The sequence below is a fragment of the Festucalex cinctus genome, chromosome 3 (assembly GCF_051991245.1).
Source record: "Festucalex cinctus isolate MCC-2025b chromosome 3, RoL_Fcin_1.0, whole genome shotgun sequence".
NCBI lineage: Eukaryota > Metazoa > Chordata > Actinopteri > Syngnathiformes > Syngnathidae > Festucalex > Festucalex cinctus.
Window position 1 is genome coordinate 21,684,881 of NC_135413.1, and position 24,836 is coordinate 21,709,716.

Sequence of the window (24,836 nt, forward strand, 5' to 3'; positions counted from 1 at the left end):
ATTAAAAAAAAAAAAAAAAAAATAGGCTATGGTAAACCATCTAAAGAGAGGCAGTAGGTAAACTGAACAGTACAATATAAAAAAATTAAGCTTTTGTGTCTCATAATTGCATTAAATGGCAGTGTCACATTATTTTTCGTATCACGTATGGGGTTTGGGTCTGTTTTGGGTGACCCTGTCAATGAGGTGATGATGATGATGATGATGATGATGATGATGATGATGATGATGATGATGATGATGATGATGATGGTTTTTGGTATTGAAAATCCATTATAATAATAATAATAATAATAATAATAATAATAATAATAATAATAATAATAATAATAATTATTATTATTATTATTATTATTATTATTATTATTATTATTATTATTATTATTATTATTATTGTTGTTTTTGTTGTTGCTATAGTTGACTTGACACCTTAACTGCAAAGGCAAAAGCAAAATTATAACATTGCTGCCATACAATTATTAATCAAATTTGATCATTAATTTTTCAAGATGACTGGCATAGGAGCAGGAACAGGAACCCATTTCTTGGTAGGTTTCTCTATACCAGCTATACATTATAGTACAGTGTTTGAAAATATATTTTCGTAGACAGACACCCTTTGTTTATTATTATTATTATTATTATTATTATTATTATTATTATTATTATTAGTAGTAGTAGTAGTAGTAGTAGTAGTAGTAGTAGTAGTAGTAGTAGTAGTAGTAGTATAATTATTATTATTATTATACGGAAAACGGGAAACAAACAGATTTCCGTTTTTTGTTTTGATGTACAGTATATGAACAAATAACGGGAAACGAGTCGTAGACACTAGGGGGCAGCAAGCTTCCACTTCCACTGCAGCAGCCGCAGTGACGCGCGGCAAAAGATGAACGTCTTCCGGGTCAAGGAGAAACCAGCTTGCGAAAAACGGTTTACGGCCACATTTCATTTCCCGATTTGTGCTAAATAAACACATAATAGAACATCAGATAAAGGCTCGTTTCCAGTTTTTCATTTTCATTTTTATTTCAACTAAAACTTTCAACAAAAACGGGAGACGACTCATTTCCCGTTATTTGTTCATATACATCAAAACAAAAAACGGAAATCTGTTTGTTTCCCGTTTTCCGTATAATAATAATAATAATAATAACAATAATAATAATAATAATAATATAGTAGAACTGAAATTCTGGTCAAGGGCGATACAACATTCTTCCAGCAAAACAGTCCAACCTACAGTATAAGTAAACCATAAACCAAAAATATTCTGGTACACACATACTGTACATCCAAACTTGGACATTCCCAGTTTGTTTATTTGTGCATGTAAACACAATTATAATGACACAGTTTACAGTAGGCTGCAAAAATACGTTCTACCTTATATTGAAGAATTAAAAAAACTTATTTAAAGATCTCAAATACAAAGAAAGTACAATAACTACAGTAATATTGTGCTTTACACCATGCCCTTACGAAAAGTGAAAACATACTATACAACATCATCATTTTCATAACCCTGTTGTTCCAACACACACACACACACACACACAAAAATAGATGCTGCAGGTTAAATAAATGAGTTGTACTTTATTTGGAAATAAACAAAAATCTAAATCTATTATGGATGACATAATGTAGAACCAAAGAGCTTAATCAATGTAGTCTTGGTGACTAAAAATACATCAACTTTCACTTAGCCACAATGGTTCTTACTTACAATATACAGTAACATAATTCTGTTTACATGACAAATTCCTTTTTTTATTTACTTTACACTTTCATACCACCAAAGTTTTATTCTCATGTATTGTGGTTCATTGAGTGATTTGCACCATCACGGCCTTCCGGGTTCTGTCTTTGCTGAAGTTCTGTAGCACTCCATTGGATGGTTGCTGCGAGAATAAAGTGTAAACAAACATGCTTTAATATGGCAAAACAAATAATACCTGGGGTGTGAATAAGAATAAACTACATTTTATCTTACATTAGAAGCAAAAGCGAGAGGCATAAGAAAGAAAGAAAGAAAGAAAGAAAGAAAGAAAGAAAGAAAGAAAGAAAGAAAGAAAGAAAGAAAGAAAGAAAGAAAGAAAGAAAGAAAGAAAGGACATTTTGTGTTCAATGTATATACCCCACAGTACTGTCTGGAGGCTCCCATGTTGTCGTCACTCTGTTGTGATGCCCTTAAGCGGAGCTGACTCTTGTAGGAGGCACAGTGCACCACAGTGGCAGAATTTAAAATGGCCTGCACCAGCAGTAACACCAGCAGAATCAGCAGCAAGATGTCGTAGGATTGCTGGGGCATGGCCATGTGAAATAAGTGTTTCTTATTTGTACTTAGTCGGGATTTGTGCTTCTAAAGTGGCTTTAGACACAAATAGTTTTATACAAATCACCTTGGCTGTAGGCACGTCATGTAGAAAAATGTCAATAAAGCTGATCACACTACAAGAGAGGAAGCCGGAGGCTGAAAAGAGGAGAGGAGACGTCACACTGCTGATGGCAATCAGCATCTCCACCTGAATGACACCAGAGAGAGAGCAAAATCTGAAGAAAAATAAATATTCAAGTGTATTATTCATACTTTAATTTAAGCCACAATTATTGGCCTGTTAGCTAAGTCAGATAGACGCTCCTCTTCCGACCTTACAACACGGGTTTGAGTCCCAGTAACTCCCGTTAAGGTTCAGTTTACTATTTTTTTTTTAATATTTACATGGCCAATACGGGGTTGTTAAACTACATTATGTATCACTTGGTCATAATTTGGCGCATTTCAAAACGACCTATGTGGTCGTATTAATTGGAGGACTGTGCCAAAAAGATGCATCAAGATGAGATTTATTTATTATTTTTTTTGTACCCTTGAATTGTACCCTTGCGATTAGCTGGCAACCAGTCCAGGGTGTACCCCGCCTACTGCCCAAAGCCAGCTGAGATAGGCTCCAGCACCCCCCGCGACCCTTGTGAGGAATTAGCGGTCAAGAAAATGAATGGATGGATGGATGGATGGATGGATGGATGAATTGTACCCTTGAAGCCCAGTAGATTGTGTATCAGATCAAGATGTGCTGGTTGCTAGACTTTTGCTTTTCAGCCACACTTTAAGTAGACTTAAAGTGCATGAAACATGATTATGACTTACTACTGTAATGTTACATTGTACTCACCAGGCATTTGTTGGGGTATTCTGACACAACATGACTGGCGATTGCACTTGGAAAACACTGCAAACATGAACACATCCAATATGTACAATTAGAGACAAAGAAATCAAGAGACTGACGTAAGCTTCAGCTTCTGTCTATTCATTCTTGCATGTGAAGCAATGGAATTACATACTGGAATTTAAGCGTTTTGGCAGTGATGTAGAGTTGTACTGCGTACACCCCAACCTCTGCACCAAATTCTCAGTTTCCGAGAATAATTTCTCAAATTAATTCAGGCTTAGACCCAATTCTCAAAACTCATCCACTCTTTTTTTGATAAACCTTAAACACATTTCACACTTACCTTTCCTAAACACTTTTCACACGGTGATACGCGTGTGTTGCAAAATTTTAAACACTGGCAGCAGAATATGAACACAGCTGTCATCTTTCAAACACAACCCATAATTGAAAACACAAGTTTCCAATTATGTGATTAGATAGGTAGGATAAATGTCAGTTTAGCATGTAGAGGTGGCACATGTGCAATCTACCGTACAAATACCGACAAATAGGGTCCAACCCAATTTGAGCAGATACTCAGTTTTTGTTCACTAAAACTAGACGAATAAAATTATGTTTTCTTGGACTAAAATAAAGACTACAATAAATAAAAACATGATAAGGTTGACTATGTTAACCTCACAATCCTTATCTGTGTCTAAGGTATGAGAATGTGTGCAAATCCCTGCGTGTAACGTTTTTGCAAAATGTGTGAAGCTGAGTCTGTGCCTATTGTGCAACTCTGGACAAGTGTTTTACTCCTTGTGTGTAAACATCGGCATTTGTGTGACTTTTTTTCATTTTAGTGTAAACGAAAACCGGAATAGTGTCAGGATGGGGGGTGCATTGATGTGGTGGATGGACCCAGGTGCAGAGACCAGACCGTGGGCGCCACTTGCCAGACCGTGGGAGAGACTTGGCTTGACAAGACGTGGGAGAGACTTGGCTTGACAAGACGTGGAAGCGACTTGGCTTGACAAGACATGAGAGAGACTTGGCTTGACAAGACGTGGAAGCGACTTGGCTTGACAAGACGTGGGAGAGACTTGGCTTGACAAGACAAGACATTGGAGAGACTTGGCTTGACAAGACATGGGGGAGACTTGGCTTGACAAGACGTGGGAGAGACTTGGCTTGACAAGACGTGGGAGAGACTTGGCTTGACAAGACGTGGGAGCGACTTGGCTTGACAAGACGTGGAAGCGACTTGGCTTGACAAGACGTGGAAGCGACTTGGCTTGACAAGACGTGGGAGAGACTTGGCTTGACAAGACAAGACGTTGGAGAGACTTGGCTTGACAAGACGTGGGAGAGACTTGGCTTGACAAGACGTAGCAGAGACTTGCCTTGACAAGACGTGGAAGCGACTTGGCTTGACAAGACGTGGGAGAGACTTGGCTTGACAAGACGTAGCAGAGACTTGGCTTGACAAGACGTGGAAGCGACTTGGCTTGACAAGACGTGGGAGAGACTTGGCTTGACAAGACGTGGGAGCGACTTGGCTTGACAAAACGTGGGAGAGACTTGGCTTGACAAGACAAGACATTGGAGAGACTTGGCTTGACAAGACAAGACGTTGGAGAGACTTGGCTTGACAAGACATGGGGGAGACTTGGCTTGACAAGACGTGGGAGAGACTTGGCTTGACAAGACGTGGGAGAGACTTGGCTTGACAAGACGTAGCAGAGACTTGGCTTGACAAGACGTGGAAGTGACTTGGCTTGACAAGACATGGGGGAGACTTGGTTTGACAAGACGTGGGAGAGACTTGGCTTGACAAGACGTGGGAGAGACTTGGCTTGACAAGACGTAGCAGAGACTTGGCTTGACAAGACGTGGAAGCGACTTGGCTTGACAAGACGTGGGAGAGACTTGGCTTGACAAGACGTGGGAGAGACTTGGCTTGACAACATGGGGAAGACTTGGCTGGACAAGGGGAGACTTGGCTAGAACGTGGAGCGAGACACACTTGGCTTGGACGTGGAGCGAGACACACTTGGCTTGGACATGGAGAAACTTGACTGCGACGACGTGGGGAAACTTGGCTATGACAAGTCAAGCTAAGCTAAGCCAAACCAAGCCAAGCCAAGCCAGAACCTAATGTGACAACTCAGGCCATACCACAAAGCAACCTAACACAGTACAGACTAAATACACCACACTAATGAGACACTATCAAGACACACCTGGGGAACACAATAGGCAGAGGGCACTGATTGGTAACACATACGGAGAGGGGAGACACACACAGGTGGACGAGGTTAACTATGACGAGACAAGGGGAGACAAACCAGACAAAAGACAACATAAACACCCAAAAACCAAACAAAAACCCAACCCCACCAAACCGAACCGTGACAAATAGAGTGCAGTTATTCTAGCCTGGCAAGCCACACCCACATTCCTGAACAAAAGAAAATTGGTCTGGTCACTCGTCCGTTAAAAGTGATTTCAGACCGTCTCAAAACGAACTGCAATCCAATTTGTTTATTTGCTGTGATGTATTCTTCTTTAGCAATGTCACTCTTTGGCGTTCAATGAAAAGATCTAAAATATTTACAAAAAAATGTGAGGGGTGTTCTCAGTTGTGTGAGATGTCTACTAGTGCAGATCAATTAATTGATCTGATGTTAGTACCATATTGGTTTATATTTTAAAATGATAAAATTTCTCTCTACCTATTTGTTACCACAACATACAGTCGCTGTTGACAGTTTTCTTGTAAAAAGCGGACAGAGCTTACAGCCACAAGGATCCAGAAAAAAGTGACGGACAAGTATGGGCCGGGCAGCAAGGCATCCATGTTGAGCGCAATGATCCCCCCAAACACAGCGGAGATTCCTACGATGACTTCAATCACCTGTTACAGATGCGTTTCAGTCACAAAGAGCCACGGAGGACCCAGAGAGTGTCAGCCTGGCTGGCAGCTACTCACAGAATATACTTTGAGGAGACGAGTGGGGAATATTGCAGGGCTTGTAATCAAAGGTCGTTGGTTTGTCTCGGACTGGTGGAAAGATGAAAAGATAAAATTGTCAGAAGTGTGTGATCTTTATGGAGGGTGACATCAGATGGGGATACACACACACACACCCACACACACACCTTTCTGTGGCAGCAGCAGTCCTCTCCAGAGCGAGCTGACAGAATGACAGTAGTAGCCATCAACACCTCCAGCAAAATCATCAAGATGAGGTTAAAGTTGATCTAGGGAGTGGAATACAAAATAAAATTGCAAATGGAAAAAACAAAACAAAAAAAAACGGAGTCATATTTCAATGAGAGATATTCGTATCACTGAAAATGATTTTTACATTGACAGCTGATGGGTTGAGGACAAGTTTACATCCAAACCAAACCAGGCACGTGGTCGTCACTGCAAAGGTTGACACATATACCACCTGGAAATCTGACACCTATGAAAAATATGAAAACATACAATAAAAGTGTGATATAAGTACCGCTTGATTGAATGCACATTAGTACTCTCAGAGGAAAGTATTTAATTCCACTTAATTTGTCAGAAATGACTATATATTTACAACTAATGAATTACACTTGACTTGTTCCTCTACATACAGCCTGCAAGGGATGTAGTGAGTGACAGAATAATTCAGTGCTCTTCCACTAGATGGCAGAATACACAATTGACTATGTACATCCACCTGTTGCCTGTTCATACAACAGAATATTCATTGGTTCAACTAGGCCCAGCTTTCACACTTAGTAGGTATATTTGGGAGTATATTGATACAATATCATAATGATTTAAGTATACGTAACATTTTTGTTTGTTGCGCAGCTTGAGATTTTTCTAATGTAAACATATGCCTTAACCCCAATAAGACATCTGGATGGAAAGTTGTATAACTTACTGCAACATGTCTGTTCTTGGCAATGGCAAAGCTAGCAATTGCTGCTGGTAAGCCCTGTTAAGAAAGGTCACACAGTTCAAAATAAATGCATAATACATATTTTCCCCTTTCAGCAGTTGTTTATACTGAGGTCAAAATATAAACAAATAAGAATGTGATTTCACTTACTGAGCCTGCAGCACAGCGCAGGTAGTCCATGGCAACAGGAAAGAGATTTCCCAGGTACAAAGAGAACCCAGAGGTGATGAGCAAACTGCCCTATACACACACACCCGGGGGGGGAGGGGTGCATATGCATGAAAAAAGGTAACAGATAATATTGTATTAATTGCACTTTCAGCATTGTCACAAATAAGTTATAAGTTGTTATGAATGCAACCATTACATTGAAAATGTATGGGAGTTACTGGAATATTTGGAGGAATTAATGTATATTTAAAGAATATTTCCTGATTGAAGGTTTGAAGGTTAGCCTATACTGGAAACAGGAAACACAAGTGTGTGTGTGTGTGTGTGTGTGTGTGGGGGGGGGGGGGGGACGTATACGAGCTTTCTTTTTCTTTAAAATCATAAGCACAGTCAGTATGTTAAAGTGCAACTATTTCAGTAAATTAAAAAAAATTGAAATAAAAATGATTTTAATTATCATTTGGGTAAGGGCAAGGGGTGTCAGGCGATTACAATTTTTTATTGTAATTAATCGCGTGATTTCAATAATTAACTCACAAATAATCTAAAATGTTATATCTGTTCTAAATTTACAATAAAATGAACAATACAATATTTTTTTCCCAATTTGTCATACTTTTAACGTAAAAGTGGAAGAAATGTTAAACTAATAGAAATATGGGTGCATCTTTTAATCATTGATGCAGTAATTTCATAATTTATAAACTTGAGTTAAAATTAAGATGTACTGTAAAAAAAAGTGTGATATTGATTTGTGTTGAGGTCGAATTTCTGCCACTAGATGGCATAATTGCATTTCCAAGGCATTGGTGACAGCTCAGTCCATTTTTCTTTTCATATTAAGAGTTATCTAATCTTTAACATAACTTGTAAAATTCTTTACATTTTTTAAATGACAAAATACAACTTGACCCCAATCTCCACAAATATATGCACTATTATTAAATTTATGACTGCAAAAATTTGGACATGGCTGTAGCTAGCTATGTATCTATTAGCTAGCTAGCTTAGCTAGCTAGCTAATAGATCTATCTATCTATCTATCTATCTATCTAAAGTATATGACTTCTTCACACAACAGTATGTATGATAACAAGGAAGCATAGAATAAGATTCTCATCACCATCACACCCAAATTTTCCCGACTGTGATTGTCTCTCATCTAAAGAGGCCATCCCAAATCTTTTAAAACTTGTGTGTAATGGTCAGAAGAGAGTGAATCCTATCCTGTGCCTCCTCTTACCCCTATGAGGACACTATAGAGCCAGGCCCTGTAGCTGAAGCAGGGGTGCTTGAGAGGCTCCGGCTGGGCCAGCTGCAGGTCACTGGCCCTCACATCCACAGTGTAGCTGTCTCGCTCCGTCACATCCTGCTCCCCCCTGTCCAATCTCCTCTCCGATCCCCTGCTGCCTCGTCTTCCCAGCGAGCCGCTGCCTCTTTCCAGAGTGGACATGGGGCTGTAGGTGAACTCCTCTCGCGCTGACACCTCCTCGCGCTGCATCACTGCAAATGCTGGTCGATATGGCAAATATACGAGTTCAGAAATTTGTGTTTGGCAAATTTGGCGTTAGCCTGTCTCCTTTAAAACTGCAAGGGAAAGGACTTCATGGAATGAGCCAGTCTTGTGATCTTTTCTGTACAGTTATTTAAGTCATTCACTCCCAGCCATTTTAACTGAAGCAACCCCCGGGCTGTTTTAATGGATTTTTGACTGATTTTGCAAGTTCTATTGCTATAAAAACATGGAAACTAGCAAAATAAAGATTAGAGTCCCTTCTTTCGCCAGGGAAAAAAAATCTTTTGTATAGAATATAGCTAAATTTCATCATTATTCACAAATTTGTTGAAATACTTGAAAGAGAAAATTTTGTTGTAAATATACATACATTAATCCTACCATAAACACTTCAGATTAAATTTTAGCGATTCAAATTCAAATCTAAATAATTCAGATTCAGTTTCTGGTGGCACAAATATCAGCCCATAGAGCTATTGCAACATGGCACCGGTTGATCTCTTATACTCTGCTGCCACCTGTTGGCCGTTATTTTTTGTAATAACTACCATTGATTTAAGCGACCTCTTCAGGTCAGAGGCTGCGTCAAAGCCTTCTGTATGCTCTAGCATGGGAAAAAAACAAAAAACAAAACAAAAAAACAAAACAAAACATAAATATTTTTGGTAGTTTTTAGGACCATGGTAATATTTAAAATAGAACGGTTTTATACGTTTTAGGGAGAAAATTAGTTAAGATAGCTACTTAATTTGTCGTCCACACACACAGGTTCCACGAAAAAATAAAAAAAATAAAAAAATAAAATAAAAATAAAAAAACTTTGGGGTATCTGTTTTTAATAGTGGGTTTCAGTCAAGTTAGTGGTAGTCACTTGCACTGCTACTCAGAAGTATTTTGGCACCCGCCACCTATTGTGTATAAACACGAAATGGAAGATGGAAAAAATTCTGCACTGATCGTGTAACCAGTTTTGGATGTGAAATAATGATGCTGGGCATGTCTCCATCACTGGAAGACAAAACTTAGTATCACTCAAGACAATTTATAGACAGCTTGATGACATTCTACAACCAGTGACAATCGCGGCCCTCCCCGTTCTAGGACAGAACTCCTCAACGATGATCTGTGTGTGGTCTGCCAACCATCCTGACCTCAACCCAATTGAACGCTTGTAGGATCAGCTTGGGCGAGCTGTTCATGTTCAACAACCACTTTGCTACGACTACTAGTGGAAAGCCATCCCCCAGCAGTTTGTCAATTGTTCCTCCACATGTTACAAAGAATGAATACAAAAGTTGAAAAACTCAAAAATGCCAAAATGCTGGCTTTGTCTTTATTATTGAAGACTGTAATCACATAATCTGCCAAATAACACCAAACAACAGTTAATATCTACAGGACAATAAGCAGTTTGGCATGGGCAGTGAACATTTGGCACAGTTTACATGAACGCAAGCACGTACTCACTTTTGTGCTGCTCATTTCAGAAATCTATCTAGGTCACAAAAGGGGCACCACTCAAAAATGACATAAACAGGCTTTCTGAACTATAACTCTGATATTTAGTGATATAAAGAGCATGTAATTTGCTGATGACAATGGAAATTAACTATTGGTGAAAAGAATCTTCTTTGTAAGATCAGAGTTCGAAATGTGCCCAAACTGCTCTCAGCAACTGCATTTTTTTTAAGGCACTCATATTTATGCACAAAATCAAATTCCTTGGGATAATATTACATGACAATATTTGGGTATTACATGACAAAATCTGATTGATTTCTAACAGTCTCGCTGTAATAGCCAAAGCAAAAACACATTTTGTATAAAATATCGCTACACACTCTTTACTGTTTCCTTGGTTTTACCTCTCTCTATCATGCTGTTTTTATTGTTGTGATTAAATACAAATTGAAGCAAATCAAAGAATGGTCCATAATGTAGGTTACCTAGAACACACTAATCAGCTATTTTTAAAGCCTAAAATATTAAAAATGAATGATATTGTGGAATTTCAAACAGCGTAACTAATTTACAAAGTCAGGGATAATTTTTTACCAAGTAATTTTCAGTTGGGAATATTTTACAAAAATGAAGGGGGGCATAAAAAGATATGGAATATTTTATGCAGAAGCACACCAAAAATTATATAAATAACAATAAAAAATGCATAACAAATGATGGAGTGAGACTGTGGAACAGACCGAGTGTTGAGCTGAAACGATGAACAAATACAAAACACTGCAATGTTTGTGTTATTGTGTTACAACCGGAACCTCCTATATAGTAATTTGGTTTAAAAAAAAAAAAAAGTCTTCTTACAAATCTATACTATACTATACTATACTATAATCTATACACTTGTGGATATTTTGTATCAATTATTATTCAATTTATATTTATTAAAAAATAATAATTTAGGTTACAAGCAAGAGTAAATAAGTGTCATTTCTTCCAAATCTTTTTCAAATAATGTATATAAAATCTTGTTTTATTTTAAATTTGACTTTTATGTCTGTTTAGCTGTTCTTTCACATTTCTCTTTCCACTCGTGTTTGAAATAGATTATTCATTCTTTCAATCTACAATTTGTTTTTGGAAACTTAGTTACAGAATATAGCATGCAATGAAATGTCCCTCATTCCTTCAGAGTGCAGGATGAAATTAACCAGTTTCACGATTAAAGTAAATCTTCACATAAATGAATGAAAGACTTGAACGCCGAGTTGCCCAAAGCAGCTCCCCTGAAACTTAACTGGAATGGAATCCAAGAAGAGTTAACACCTGTACCTGTCTTACCATTTACCGTTTTACCAAGTCAACATGACTTCTGCGAAAAGGTCATGCAAACAAGCCAGTGGTGGCTAAAGAATTAGAGTTAGTAATTGTGGACCACACAAAATAAACTGATGATTTAAAGAGTGCCCTTACCTGCTATTCCGTATACCCTGTTGAATGTCCACCAGATTTATCCTGAACATCAAATCAGCAGATAGCTGGTTCTCGTCTGCAGGTCCTATTCCACTCCATATCTCACTTTTGCCACCCACTTCCCCTCCTCTTTGCTCCCATTCTCAGAAAGACACACAACTGAAAAAGTTTTTCAAAGTGTGGAGCTAAAACACATGCCTGTTGTCCTGCCAGCCAAGTTTTTGTTCCAAAGGGGCGAGCGCCTGTGCATGACAACAAGGGTGGTATGAGGGGGCTCATGCTGGGGGCAGAGTTACGAGGGCAAACATCCTTTTTATTCTCTCATTTACTCCCGCTGAACCTCATACTGAAAAGATGTCTCTGTTAAGTAGCGAGAACAGACCAACCCAGAAAGTTATGAACTCAGGAATTCCAACACAAGAGACACGAATCAAAGTGGAAGTACAATTTCCACGCGCAGCCTTAATGTGAAAATGATTCTGAGCTTCAAGCAAATGCTTTTGCGTGACTAACTTGAGCGGCCACAGCACAGTATACATACACCTCAGGATTCAATGCAGCCTTTAATGCAGCATTGTCTATGGGTGCTGCTGTAACCATAGCAACACCTTAACAATGGCCTTCACCCCTTCCCTCACAGCTTCTGGGCCAGACACGCTCGCTGCAAATGTCAACCATGAGAGTGGAAGTGGAAAATAGAACCGTCATCCATGTGGTGCGCAAATCATACTTAGGCAGTAAATAAGTCAACTCAGATGTTTGCTTTTATTTTGGCAGCCTTTCATTCACTGCAGCAGTTGCCTGACCTATGTTTCACTTTTTGGGGGGTTTGGAGGTGGGGGGTGCCTTCCGAACAAAGGTTGGCCTGTTCTATGTAAGCTCCACTTGATTTTTTTTTTCCCCCCACCACTTCTCTTAATAGGTGTGCGTATCCTTGAATGAATAATTGACTGGTGAGAAAACAAGACAGTCAGTCAACAATCATGCAGCATTGACGTACGTGTCCACTAGCACAAAACATGATGTCATCCTCTCTGATGCTCACTGACCGTAGAGGACATGTTTGTTTGCACGGTGTGATGCATGAATTTGTTATTTTAGCTCAGCAAGATTTGCTGGATGGCAGCAAGAAAAGATTAAGTGTGATTCGGCAAATTCAGTCGTTTTTTTTCCCTCTCAATTTTCCAGCCAAAGCTATTGGCATGCCCCCAACCCCCCAAACTTGCACATCAAGGTTTCTTCCACGAGTTGTGCATTTAGCAATGCTCATTCTGGTTACTTTGTACTTTTGAGTTCTGCATCAAGCCTGTGCAAGGTTCCTACTAATCAAGATTTCTCCATCAAGTGTTTTCTTCAAGGCCATCTAAATCCAGCCCCTTTGTCGCTTTATATATAAAGACTCAGTTTTCCAACATTTATGTATTTTTTTTGTCTGTGCTTGAGTCCTAAATTCCACACCTCACGTGACACACTACCTAGCAAGTAAAGGACTGATAAACTGGCTGGTTGGCATTTTGTTAAAGTTTTAGTTCCTTTGTTGGACGGTGTGACAAAAAGACACATGAGCTGCAGATCTGAGATGTTTTTATGTTTAAATGAGAAATACGGACACAACATACAATAGATGTCAATGTGATTACAAAATAATGTTTGCTTTGAATTGAAATCAACATTTACTCGATAGTGGTGTTTACTCCATTCAGTAACCTGAGTATAAGAATTTAACTTTTTTCACCTCTGTCTTCTCTTCCTATTTTGCGCTCTTATTTTTCTTAAGGCTATTCAGTAGTCAGGAGCACTGAGACTACACGTTTTGTAAAACGTGATCTCTTCAAATGTGATGTAAACTTTCAGCAGGTGAGACACATTTGTACATCAAACAGAATAAAGGATGCCCCCTTGTGGTATATTTTCCCTTTAAAAAAAAAAAAAAAAAACAGTAGACTGTTGCACATTATTACTCTTTATGGAGGAAAAGATAACAAGTCACACGCACACATACACGCATGTGGCATCACAATTCCCTATCACGGCTGACAGCATCTCCATTTCTTGATTAAACACACCTTGAGCCTCTCACGAAGAATGACAACACCGTGAAGAGTTTTACACATTTAGCGACTCATGCTGATGATGACAAATCAATTCTCATTCAATTACCACTCTTAGACAAAGCGACAGCCTTAATCTTCCGACACGCTCCCGTTGACATGCAACATTTACACATAGATAGCTTCTCTTGAACAGCAATATTCAACAGTGAGACACATGAGAAAACAGCTGCGGATATATACAGTGACTTACATTATTGATAGATCTCCTTTTATCAACAATATTTACAGAATAGTGAGGAGTGAAGCTCTGATTTCCACATAAAACGTGATGGATGCCACTCTGTCGGGTCCATTTTTTTTGGGGGGCCTTAAAGAGTAATCATCAGGAGTGACAATACAAACGTATTACTTAGCACACCATGGATGAGTGAGCAAGTAATCACAACATTAGACACCAGAAACTCATACACGCAGCCTGGCAAGGATCATCAGTGGTATATTTGATTACAAAAAGCCTTGTAAACATCTCCAAAGATGGTGCCACATCCTTCCTGTCAGTGTCTGTAGATCAACATCGAACAAACGCTCCATCAGTGATGAGATGAGAACTAGTATTGTTTTGTTAAATTGTGGGAAAGTATAGCTATTGAATGACTGTCACTAGGAGACAACCTCCATCAGAACTGACTATCTGAAAATGCAACAAGGCAGACCAGACATTTATATGTTTTTATTGCAAAGATCCTCCAATCGGATGCACCCTTGTATTCCAAGTCTGTGATTGTCTCTCGGAGTTCAAACGACCGATCCCTTGGATGAGGACAAGTGGATGGACTGGATGCGAACGGCCAAAGTTTTCTCCAAGTTCTGCAGGATGTTGTAGCTGGGACTATCCGGAGGTACATCGTACAGCAGCTGCTTAAACGGCTCCAGCTCTATCAGCATGGCCATGTTCTTAAGGAAGTAGCCCTCGATGTAGGATGCTAGGTCTGGCGCATCTAGAAACTGAGGGAAAAAGGAAGTAAAAGGTTGAAATTGTATTCAAATGTCCATTTATCTTATCAATAGGGATGTTCCGATAACACGTTTTTTTATTTTTGGACTCTTGAGAGTCACTGATACCAATACCAAGTATTGATACCACTGGTATTTTTGATACATAAAATTTCCTCCAAAAAATCAATGACAGGTAATTTTAAAGAGCAACCTTTAAATCCCAATGTAAGATTATTCATTAACTCATTCACTCCCAGCCATTTTGACTGAAGCAACCGGCCGATTTACTGGATTTGGACTGATTCGGCAAGACCCACAGAATATTGTGTTCTATTGCTATAAAACATGGAACCTACCAAAAGAAAAAGTATAGTCTCTTCTTCCATCAGGAAAAGAGTAAATATCTATCTGTTTCCGTTTTGCAGCAATTAGCATTAGAATATAGCTAATTTTCATCATTATTCACAAATGTGCTAAGAATTGTGGGGAAACAGCTTGTTTTCATCATGGCCCTTGTTGAGCTCTTATACTCTGCTGCCACCTGCTGGCCGTTTTTGTAATTACTACCATTTTGTTCACCCATTCTCTGCAGTTGAGAGGCTGCATCAAAGTCTTTTGTATGCTCTAGTTAAAAAAAAACAAAAACATAAAAAACATATAAATACGTCTTTGGGACACGCAATTTAAAAAGAACGTATTTATACGTTTCTGGGAGCAAAGGAGTTAAAATTGCATGACATTTATGGCAATTTTCTATTCTTGTAATTTCTAATTCCAAGTTTCTGATTGTAAAATGGCCACAAGAGGGCGGCCAATGCTGTTAGCTGGTGTTGAGAGTTCTTATCAATATGACAGATTGTTTTGTTTTTTGTACCTTGGTGTGGTTGTAGATCTCCACGCAAGTATCTGTGTTTATATTCTTTGTGCAGATAATCTCACAATGCCTCTGCAGTGCCTCCAACTGGAAGAATTTAGACGCAGACAAGAGCTGCAATAAAGAGTGAATGTGTTAGGTTGGTCTGGAAGTATTTCAGCAGTTTTCATGTTTTTTCTTTTTTATTTAAAAAACAAATCTAGACATGATTGAAGAAAAATCAATGCTCGCTATAACTAACATTTACAACCAGTAGACTATTTTATTTTCTCAAAAAGTCCCCAATAATACATTGTAAGGGAAGAGTGAGCTAACCTCCATAACCTCCGGGTTCCGAATGTGCAGAGCATCGGCTCCTCCACAGTAGAGGTACTGCATCACAAGCTGAGAGGGAAGAACAGCAAAATCATGAATATATACATGATGAACACAAGCAAAGGGCATGAATAAACATACAGTTTGGAGTCCAGGAATTACCTGAAAAATGTGGTATTTCACATGGCTTATTTCAATGCAGGTGTTTTCACCACAAGGCCTATTTGCAAGAAGAGTTTTGAACCTTGACAAAAAGACATTGATATGGCAAATCATTTTATATGAAATAAAAAAGTCCAATCTGTATTGCCATGACTCTAATGACATTATTGGTTCTGAACATAATAAACATACACAAATAGATATTTCTTGTTGAAAGTTACCTGTTGGAGGCTGTGAAAAGCAGGACTTTGTGGGCATAAAAGGGCTTCCCCTCCACCAAAAATGTCACATCTGACATCTCTTTATTGTTCAGAAAGTGAGGATCTAAAAGACACAAGTAATGCTCATTTTGTGTTTTGAAAATAGCCAGCACTTTTAATTACAAGGAAATTACACTTGACTCCCTATTTCTGGTCACAAGATGGCGCTCTGTCCTCTCTCCATTCTTTAAGCATTCAAAGTTGACCCAACAAATTCTATGGAGATTTTGCAATTTCACAGCTCAAACCCTGTTTTGATTTTTCCATTACAAGTGCAACGGGATTCATCAGAAAAAAGATATTCCTTAAAAACACGATGACAGGCTCTCACCGAGGCGTGATGACTGTTTGCGTTTGATCTCTGTCAGTTTGGGGATAGGGTAGGGCCCGTAACACTGGGTGAAGATGGCTGACAGTTGTTGGCTGATCACTTCATTCTGATGAAAGGCAAAGAATACACAATAGAGCAAACATGGATTTCATTTCACACATACAAATTTGTGTTGGACATATATCAGATATGTTTAACACCTAAAGTTCCTAAGACAAGAGTGGAACGTGGAACGCTGTGAAAAGAGAAAAACGGGAACTGCGTGGGCCCTATTACAGTTAGTCCCAGCTCTCCTCTATGTCTTTGAGTTGCCAAAGCAGAAGGGGAAAGGAGGAACAGTGCAATTCACTACAAGCCCCCCTGTGTGCAGTAAGGCTGTTTGCTCTTAATGAGGCATGACACCAGCAAACAGCTAGTAACATCCACGAGGAATAAATAGGTTTGTCTATACTGTACATGGAGTCAAACGACAGCACAACTGGAGCCTTCGATATCAAACGTAATCAAATCCAGGAGGCCTTTTCAGGGTCAATTTGCTCAATTGAACACTTCCCCATTAGAAAAATCAACCAGAAAGAACCAATTTCAGTAGTTGACGTTTCTCAACATTAGAAAACAGTACAAGATTTAGAAAACAATGAGATGACCACTCTATCACTGAGCCATGCCTCCATTTGGGCCAGGTTGCAGTTACTCCAAGCGAGCAAAAGCTATGATGTCACACGGCTGCTCTTGTGTAGTTGTTCTAATTATGTTTTTTTTCCAAAAACTTTTATGTCAACCTTTTTAGCACACTATGACTTTCTTCAATTTAAAATTTATATTTTGAATTCATTGATGATAAATTTGGATTTCATGTCACAACTGAAACGAGACCAAAAGACAATATTTCTCCCCTTTTTCACTGATCTAAGTTTTCAGAAGCTATAACGGGAGAGGCTTTCTTGTTGATTTATATTTCATTGATCACGCAAGAAACTACAAAATTGATCGTGTTGATACTTTTGGAGGAAGTGCCTGGGCGTCTTCAGGTTCAGTACCGAGTTCGGTTACTTCATGTGACCAGGAAATATTTGAATAAATATACTACACGTTCACAATATAGTTGAATAATGTGAAATCCTTGCTTTTTTTTTTTTTTTTTTTTACTGTGTTGCTGTGATATTACAGACCTTGTTATGATATAACAGGGTTTCTTGATGGCAGGATTTCACTGTAAAATAACTTTTAAATGCTGTAAAATCAACGAAACGCCATGGTTTATTCAGGTGTTCATTGGGTTATTACATGGGAACATAATTACAACAAATTACTGTAAAATAATGCTGTTAATTATTGTGAAATGCTTTTTGTGCACGCTGGTCTAAACATGGCATTCTGATGAATATTGTGTTTGTGGAATATAAATTAAGCAGCAAAATCCACCTGTTTGCATCCACCTCATGGGGCGGCCATTTTGCCACTTGCCGTCGACTAACAATTACATCACAGTTGCGCAGGGATCCGATAACTATCAGATCACGGCTCACCTGTTTTGTTTTCTGAGTCTGGTCATGTGATGTTCGTAAGCTGAACATCAAAGCGTATGTAGGGATGGAAGAATGTTGATTTGTTGTGATTGTATTGTATTGGTGTTAATGTTTTATTTTATGTTGTATTTGTTTTTTGTGTTTATGTAAAGCGCTTTGTGACAGCTCAGGCTGTTTAAAAGCGCTATATAAATAAAGTTGAGTTGAGTGATCGGCCAATAGGTAAGCCCTGAGCAACTGTTAACTTATTTTCAGTCAACAGAAAGTGGCAAAATGGCCGCCCCATGAGATAGATAAAGATGGGTGATTCTGCTGCTTAATTCATATTCCACAAACAAACTATTACTCAGAAGACCACGTTTAGACAAGCAACATATCATTGTAAAGAAAACTGCTGTGTTGACTCAGTTCCCCTTTAATAGTTAACTTGAAAACCAATAAAACATGGAATAAACTACCATTTTGATAAGTAATGCTTCCAGTATAATAAATTGCGGTTTAATTTCTACAGCTGATGTTTCCCTCATTGGCTTATTATCATCAATTGATACCCTTGTCAAGGTTTGCATCTAAAAAACAAAAACCCAAAAAATCAGACTGGGAAGCAAATGAAATCACTACTTGCCCCAAATCCCCCCTTTTTTCAGGTTTTGGATTCTAGCTGCAATTTTGGACCATGTTTGTAGTTGTTCAACTGCCAAACCATGTGAGTCCTGCGGGTCCACTGTCATTCTATACATTTGACAAAGACTATAAAGAGTGATTGCTCCATGACGCGACAGCTCGTACCTTGCTGGCTCTGAGGATCTGGAACATGAGAGGCAGGCCGTGCGTGATGAGCTCCTCAGTGTACTCGTCTTCCTCAATGCAAATAAATTCTTTGAGAAGGCCCTGGATCAGTGGGCGGCGGTGCTGGGAGAAACTCGTGCGCAGAGATTCCAGCCATGTGTGCAAAGTCCATGGCACTCCTGGACGAGACGTATGGATGTAATGATGCAAGAAAAAAACAACCGGACAATGGCTATTATGACAAAGAGAATAGTAATTGAGACTTTGTTGTTATTAATAAGCTAACTAACCGAGGCTCCGTATGTCTATGGTGATGTCTACATGTCCATGTTCTGAACTGTGGTACATGGCTTCTTTTAAAGCTTTGAGTTTGGCCTTCCCTGTCCGTATTAAGTCCGTCTCAGATGAACTTCTTCCCTCCAGCTCTGATCCTTCTGCCAGAATCTCTTCCAGGGATAAGACGTCACCTTTACCTTTCTCTGTGTGTGACAACAGCTTCCGAAAGACATTTCTGGAAGAAAACAAAAACAAAAAAACTTTTACTGACCTTACTTCTCAATTAATGCACACCTTCTGTTATTTGACAATAAAATCAAAAATAGGCTATCTATCGCGCTGTAGCACAAAAACAAGGCAATAGTGATAAAATCTCCCCCCATAAAACGACACATAATTTTAAAGAAAGACCTGTATGGATAGTAAAACAATACTGGCATCAGCTGCTGTTAGTGATACCTTGAAATAAGGGCTGGTATTGACCTGGAATCAGCACACACTCATCCCTCTTTTACACAGTCAACAACTCATAGCATTTAAATGTGATAAAAGTTTTTAACGTTGAGAACAACAAAATGTCCTAAAACAACAGCACTTAAGTCACAGAATGTTAATCACGTAATGACCGACAAAAACAAACATCCTCCATTTGTTAATTTTATGGTCTTTTAAACTGCTGACTCAGTGAGTTTGTAGAATGTACAATATGCAATTTATAGTGTACACAGAGAAGGCTCAACAGTGAGCGAGCGTGTGCTGCTGACTCCTAAGTGGGTGTGGAATAGCGGTTGGACATTTAAATTGGGTTTCGCCGTAAAGTTACATCACCTGTGCCCGTGTGCAGCCGCCAGGCTGTAAGAGTTCATATCCCCCTGCGGCGCAGTGGAGATGCCATTGCGGGACACGGTTCCCAACATGGGGTCGGCCCCCCTCTCCAGCAGCAGGCTCACAAGCTCAAAGTTGCCTGTGCATGAAAAGCAAATATGTGCACACGCTCAACAGAATGAAAAAAAAAAAAAAAAAAGAAGCAGATTATAGAGTCTCTGTCATCTTGGAGGACGCGTTCGCCTTTAAAGGCATGAGTCAGCCAAAGATGACATTCAGGCGAAGCCGTTGGAAATGGATTGGGGAGGAGCAGCTGGATGGATGTGGGTTGTGCGCGTGTACCTGCAGCAGCAGCCAGCTGCAGCGGGGTCTCAGTGTAGTTCTCCATGCCGTCCTGCAGGGAGCCTTCCACATTGGCTTTGGCATCCAGAAGCAGCTGCAGAGTTCAGGTGGGGTGACACAGGAGGGCATGATGGGAAGGGAAATGGAGAGGGGTGAAAAAAAAAAAAAAAGAAGACTTAGCTCGGTGACTTTGAGCTTCTCTAACACGTTAATGAATGTTTGATTGCTAATTTAGAATACAGGCTGCCGTGGAATTAATTGTTCTTGTTTCATTAAGAATGGAACTAAAGCCAGCTGCCACTCACTATCTTTAGCCGAGCACAAAACGGGCAGACTGTGAGCCAAAGCAAAGAGATGCACTCAGCATCCGCAGATTAATTTATAATTAATAACTGCCCTTGTCCACATTAAAAACAAAATTCAGCTTCCCTGAGTTAGACAAATAAAAATAAATATGAGGTTGCACATGCACCTTGCTTGCAGAAAGTGAATAAACTATTTTACATAACACCATCAGCGTTATTATAGTTTTGGAATTTTCATTTTAGTTAGTTTTTATTTGGTTTTGAGTTTTGTTTTTAAATGTTAGTTCTAATTAGTTTTCAGGGTAGTTCTGTTTGTATTAGTTTTAGTTATTTATTTAACTCATTCACTCCCAGCTATTTTCACTGAAGCAATTGGATTTTGCAAGGCCCACAGAATATTGTGTTCTATTGCTATAAAAAAAATGGAACCTACTAAAAGAAAAATCAGTAAAAAAAAAAGAAAAAGGGTATATATTTCTCTGTTTCCATTTTGCAGCAATTAGCATTAGAATATAGCTAAGATTCATTTGTTTGTTTATTCACAAACCTGTCAAACACTTGCAAAAACAGTTTGTTGGCTGGTCTCTTATACTCTGCTGCCACCTGCTGGCCTTTTTTGTAATAACTACCATTGCTTAAAGCCACCTCTTCAGGTCAGAAGCTGCATCAAAACCTTCTGTGTGCTCTAGTATTAAAAAAAAAAATAATAATAAAAAAAAATAAAAAATAATAAGTATAAATACGTTTTTGGTAGCGAAGGACATAGTATTAAAAACATATTTACACATTTTTGGCTCTGAATGAGTTAATAAATGCTTGATTTGTTTAGTTTTAGTTTCAGTATTAGTTTAAAAAAATGTGTATTACTTGTGCGCAATATTTAAAAACCCCCATGGGAGCGACGTCATCTGAAGGTGCTTTTCTACTGGCTGCTGCTCGATGATGTCACTTCTGTGCAACACACTTACAAACGTCCTTAATCCGGCGGGTAATATCAAAATACAGCTACCGTACTTAAAATCACATTTAAAATCATCCCCAAAGGCTCATTCATGCATTACATTAATAACCAAATAATTTTTGCTATAATTCTAGTTAGTTTTAGTTGGGTTTTGCCAACATGAAATGTAGTTTTTCCTTTTTTTTTGTAGCATGTTCGTATTTATTTTATTTCATTAACATTTTTTTTAATTTTAGTTGTAGTTTTTTTTTGTTACTTTTAGTTAACTAAAATAACCTTGAAAACCACCTCAAATCCAAATCTGTACATAAGGCAGCATTTACAATGCATACACATCTATTTTGATGTCTGATAGCGCATAACTATCTTACATCTCACCATGTGCTGCTATCATTAAACACAAAACGTTTTACAGTCGAAAAGCTTGGGAAATCATTTTCGTGTTGTAGCGCTCCTTTTAATTTTTAATGCTATTTATTCAAAGCAAGATCAAAACGCCCGGGCACATGTTTAAATCATTTCCCGTTCAAATTAAATTACATCAAATCCCAGTGTGCACATTATTTAGAGGGCAGACTGAATTAGTTAAATGAGTTCGATTACAATTAGTCCGCTGCGGTTCACCTTTCCATTTACTTAATGGACCCTGTTCCATTTGCCGGAAAAGTCAAATGGACGTCCAATTGTCCGCAACAAAATCATGTCAAAATGGAAATCAAAAGACAGAAGATGACCATTGACTGATATGAACATGATGAGCAACCATGAGCTGAAGCACAGAGAGAGTGAACAGATGAGAGATGACATCACTACCTGCACCACAGGCACATGTCCGTGTGACACGGCAAAAGTGAGGGGCGTCGCCTGGCGCGTTTCGGGGAAGACTGAGTGGTGCTTGTGCACTGAGTTTGGCACCTGGGGAATGGACATAGGTGGTAGTTGAAGGAGGGGATGGGGGGGGGGGGTGGGACGTGAAAGGGAGATGAAGGAGAGAGACATGAAGCCATTAAAAACGACAACGTGGCCAAGCAAGCACAAGACAAGCTACTACAGGGAGGACAGAAAGCGTTTTGTGTGTAATCACCTGCCAGCATGTTGACCTTCTAATGAACACAATAAATTGATCTGTCTAGTTAGGTCGCATCCTAATGGCTTTTCTCTGATCTTTCCTCCCTCCACTGTGGATTCTCTGACAAGGCTTTGACCTATCTCAGGGTTATCTCTCGAGTATGGGAAAATGCAACAAATCAAACTGAGATGCTTGATGCCTATGAACACATTTTCCGCAGCTGTGATTGCCTGGTCAGATAAAAAAAAAAAAAAGAACTTAACTTGATTAGCTAGCTAATCAATTAAAGGCTAAGTGATGCATAAATTGCACTTAGCGTGTCTTTGTGCTTTGGCCGAGAGTCGGTGAACCGCAAATCAAAGCTGGCACGATGGTTGATGATGCATGTTGCTGAGGTGATAATGGACACGAGCAAGAGGTTTTAAATTTGTGTTGTCTCCGACATCGCCATACATCTCGCCTCCTCTATGGATCCTGTGAGACGTTACCTCAGCTAAATGGCATCACTGTTATCTTCTTTGAAATCAAATAACCAAAAGAAAGTGTGGGCCTCAATAGAGAAGTCCACTAAGCATTTATTTTTTTTACCTGCACATTCAAAAGAAATCAATGGAAAGCACTGGATGTGTGGTCAACAATGTCGGGTGGAACTCCATGTTTGGAAAAACTACTCTTATTGTCTTGTTTATTTTAAAGCAGTGGTGTCCAAACTACAGCCCGGGGGCCATTTTCCGGCCCGCCATCCATTTTTCAGTGGCCCGCTAAAAATGGCATTTGACAGTTAAAATAAAACAATAAATAAATACAAAATTGGAGATGTACAAAGTAAGAAGGAGGGTGTTGAAAAAAGTAGGTGCCACTTTTGCAAATAAATTGGTTTATATACTGTATATATTGCCTAAAATTGTCAGATCCTGCTTAATCTTCTATTTTGATGGACATTCATTGTTATATGTCTTTATTATTGTGCTTCTAGTTTTCACTGTACTGTATCTATTGAGAGGTATTTGTAAGATTTTGTTCACTCATGTATTTAAATACAGGAATTAAGCTTATATTGTACATCATTTGTGCAGTGCAGTTCAACACTATTGCAAGCTGAAGTCACGCACGAATTGTCTTTCCAAATGCATCATTTAAAAAACGAGCATTCTTTAATTTCTGCCACAAAGTTCTACTCTGTTTTCATTTTGTCATTGTCAAAAATGTAATTTGGGCAGGACGCAAGGGCCATTTAATGTTCTGAAGAGAAACTGTGTTTATTCCTAAAAAAAAATTGTACAAATAATTTAATTGTGCTTTTGCATACCTAGAAAAGTGCTACACTGTAAACCCAAACATTCAAAAATAATCAACTAGATTAAGTACACAATACTCAAATTTATATATATATATATATATATGTAAAATAAAAAAAAACTACTACTAACTTAACTTTATTAAGTTGGTGTAAGTTTGTATGCTTTTATGAGTAATTTGTACTAATTATAATTAATTGTTTTATTAAATTGAACTATACTAGTTTTGGGTAAGGATCACTTAAAAACATACATTATCTGCAAAACTTAAAAAGTTATTTAGTTATTTCATGATTAAAGCCTTATTTTTAAAACTAAAATTTCTTAGTTAATAACTGAGAATAATTGAGTTGCTGTAACAGAACGTTTCTAAGTAACTATGTATCAAAGAAAAATTAAGTTGGGTGTAATCAAACCATTCAAGTTCTGGAAAACTAACTTTTGAGTTGATCAACTCAAAAAAAAAAGTGAGGCAATCGATGACCTCATTTTTTTTAAATTTTTTTTTAGTTCTGCTAACTTATTTGGTTTAACCATGACACATGCTATTCTCACCACAATTATAGGTACTCTGGGTACACACTGTGTTGCAGTTAACCTTGTAATACTTTTACACTACAACCAAAGTACTAACCTCACTGTTAATATTAGCTCCAGCGTCCAGCAGCATCTGCACCATGGCCTCGTCTCCACGGACGCAAGCGTACATGAGTGGGGTCATCCC

The 24,836-nt window shown here is 38.5% G+C and overlaps 2 protein-coding genes across 3 annotated transcripts in view; both read right to left on the bottom strand.

Annotated features, from left to right (window-relative positions):
• Positions 1 to 1,288: 1,288 nt before the first annotated feature.
• mlc1 (modulator of VRAC current 1) lies at positions 1,289 to 12,095 on the bottom strand. Its single transcript, XM_077516681.1, has 12 exons — positions 11,727 to 12,095; positions 8,526 to 8,794; positions 7,262 to 7,351; positions 7,094 to 7,147; positions 6,533 to 6,634; positions 6,324 to 6,425; positions 6,154 to 6,225; positions 5,962 to 6,078; positions 3,177 to 3,233; positions 2,403 to 2,525; positions 2,138 to 2,302; positions 1,289 to 1,901 (listed from the first exon to the last, which is right to left on the bottom strand). Exons 2-12 carry the CDS (start codon positions 8,781 to 8,783, stop codon positions 1,824 to 1,826), a joined length of 1,218 nt encoding a protein of 405 aa, XP_077372807.1. The 5' UTR covers positions 8,784 to 8,794; positions 11,727 to 12,095; the 3' UTR covers positions 1,289 to 1,823.
• Positions 12,096 to 13,673: 1,578 nt separating this feature from the next.
• The window catches only part of btbd11b (BTB (POZ) domain containing 11b), a 90,884-nt gene continuing 79,721 nt past the window's right edge, over positions 13,674 to 24,836 (bottom strand). Inside the window, exons 6-17 of one of the 2 annotated variants that reach the window (XM_077516635.1) lie at positions 24,747 to 24,836; positions 22,559 to 22,660; positions 20,480 to 20,573; positions 20,141 to 20,276; positions 19,327 to 19,547; positions 19,037 to 19,215; positions 16,719 to 16,824; positions 16,349 to 16,451; positions 16,128 to 16,209; positions 15,966 to 16,034; positions 15,651 to 15,764; positions 13,674 to 14,785 (exon numbers count right to left, since the gene is read on the bottom strand). In XM_077516635.1, coding sequence (XP_077372761.1) covers positions 14,576 to 14,785; positions 15,651 to 15,764; positions 15,966 to 16,034; positions 16,128 to 16,209; positions 16,349 to 16,451; positions 16,719 to 16,824; positions 19,037 to 19,215; positions 19,327 to 19,547; positions 20,141 to 20,276; positions 20,480 to 20,573; positions 22,559 to 22,660; positions 24,747 to 24,836 — 1,506 coding nt within the window. In that variant the 3' untranslated portion in view covers positions 13,674 to 14,575. The remainder of the gene's footprint in view (positions 14,786 to 15,650; positions 15,765 to 15,965; positions 16,035 to 16,127; positions 16,210 to 16,348; positions 16,452 to 16,718; positions 16,825 to 19,036; positions 19,216 to 19,326; positions 19,548 to 20,140; positions 20,277 to 20,479; positions 20,574 to 22,558; positions 22,661 to 24,746) is intronic. The other variant, XM_077516636.1, reaches the window with a different exon arrangement.

What these genes read in the sequence shown, in the direction of transcription:
- mlc1 (XM_077516681.1), bottom strand. Translation starts at nt 8,783, where the DNA reads ATGCAGCGCGAGGAGGTGTCAGCGCGAGAGGAGTTCACCTACAGCCCC. An exon ending in TTTTCTGGATCCTTGTGGCT is followed by an intron (nt 3,234 to 5,961) that starts GTAAGCTCTGTC and finishes TCATGTTTGCAG; the next exon opens with TGTTTTCCAAGTGCAATCGC. An exon ending in ATGACGTGCCTACAGCCAAG is followed by an intron (nt 2,303 to 2,402) that starts GTGATTTGTATA and finishes GCCATGCCCCAG; the next exon opens with CAATCCTACGACATCTTGCT.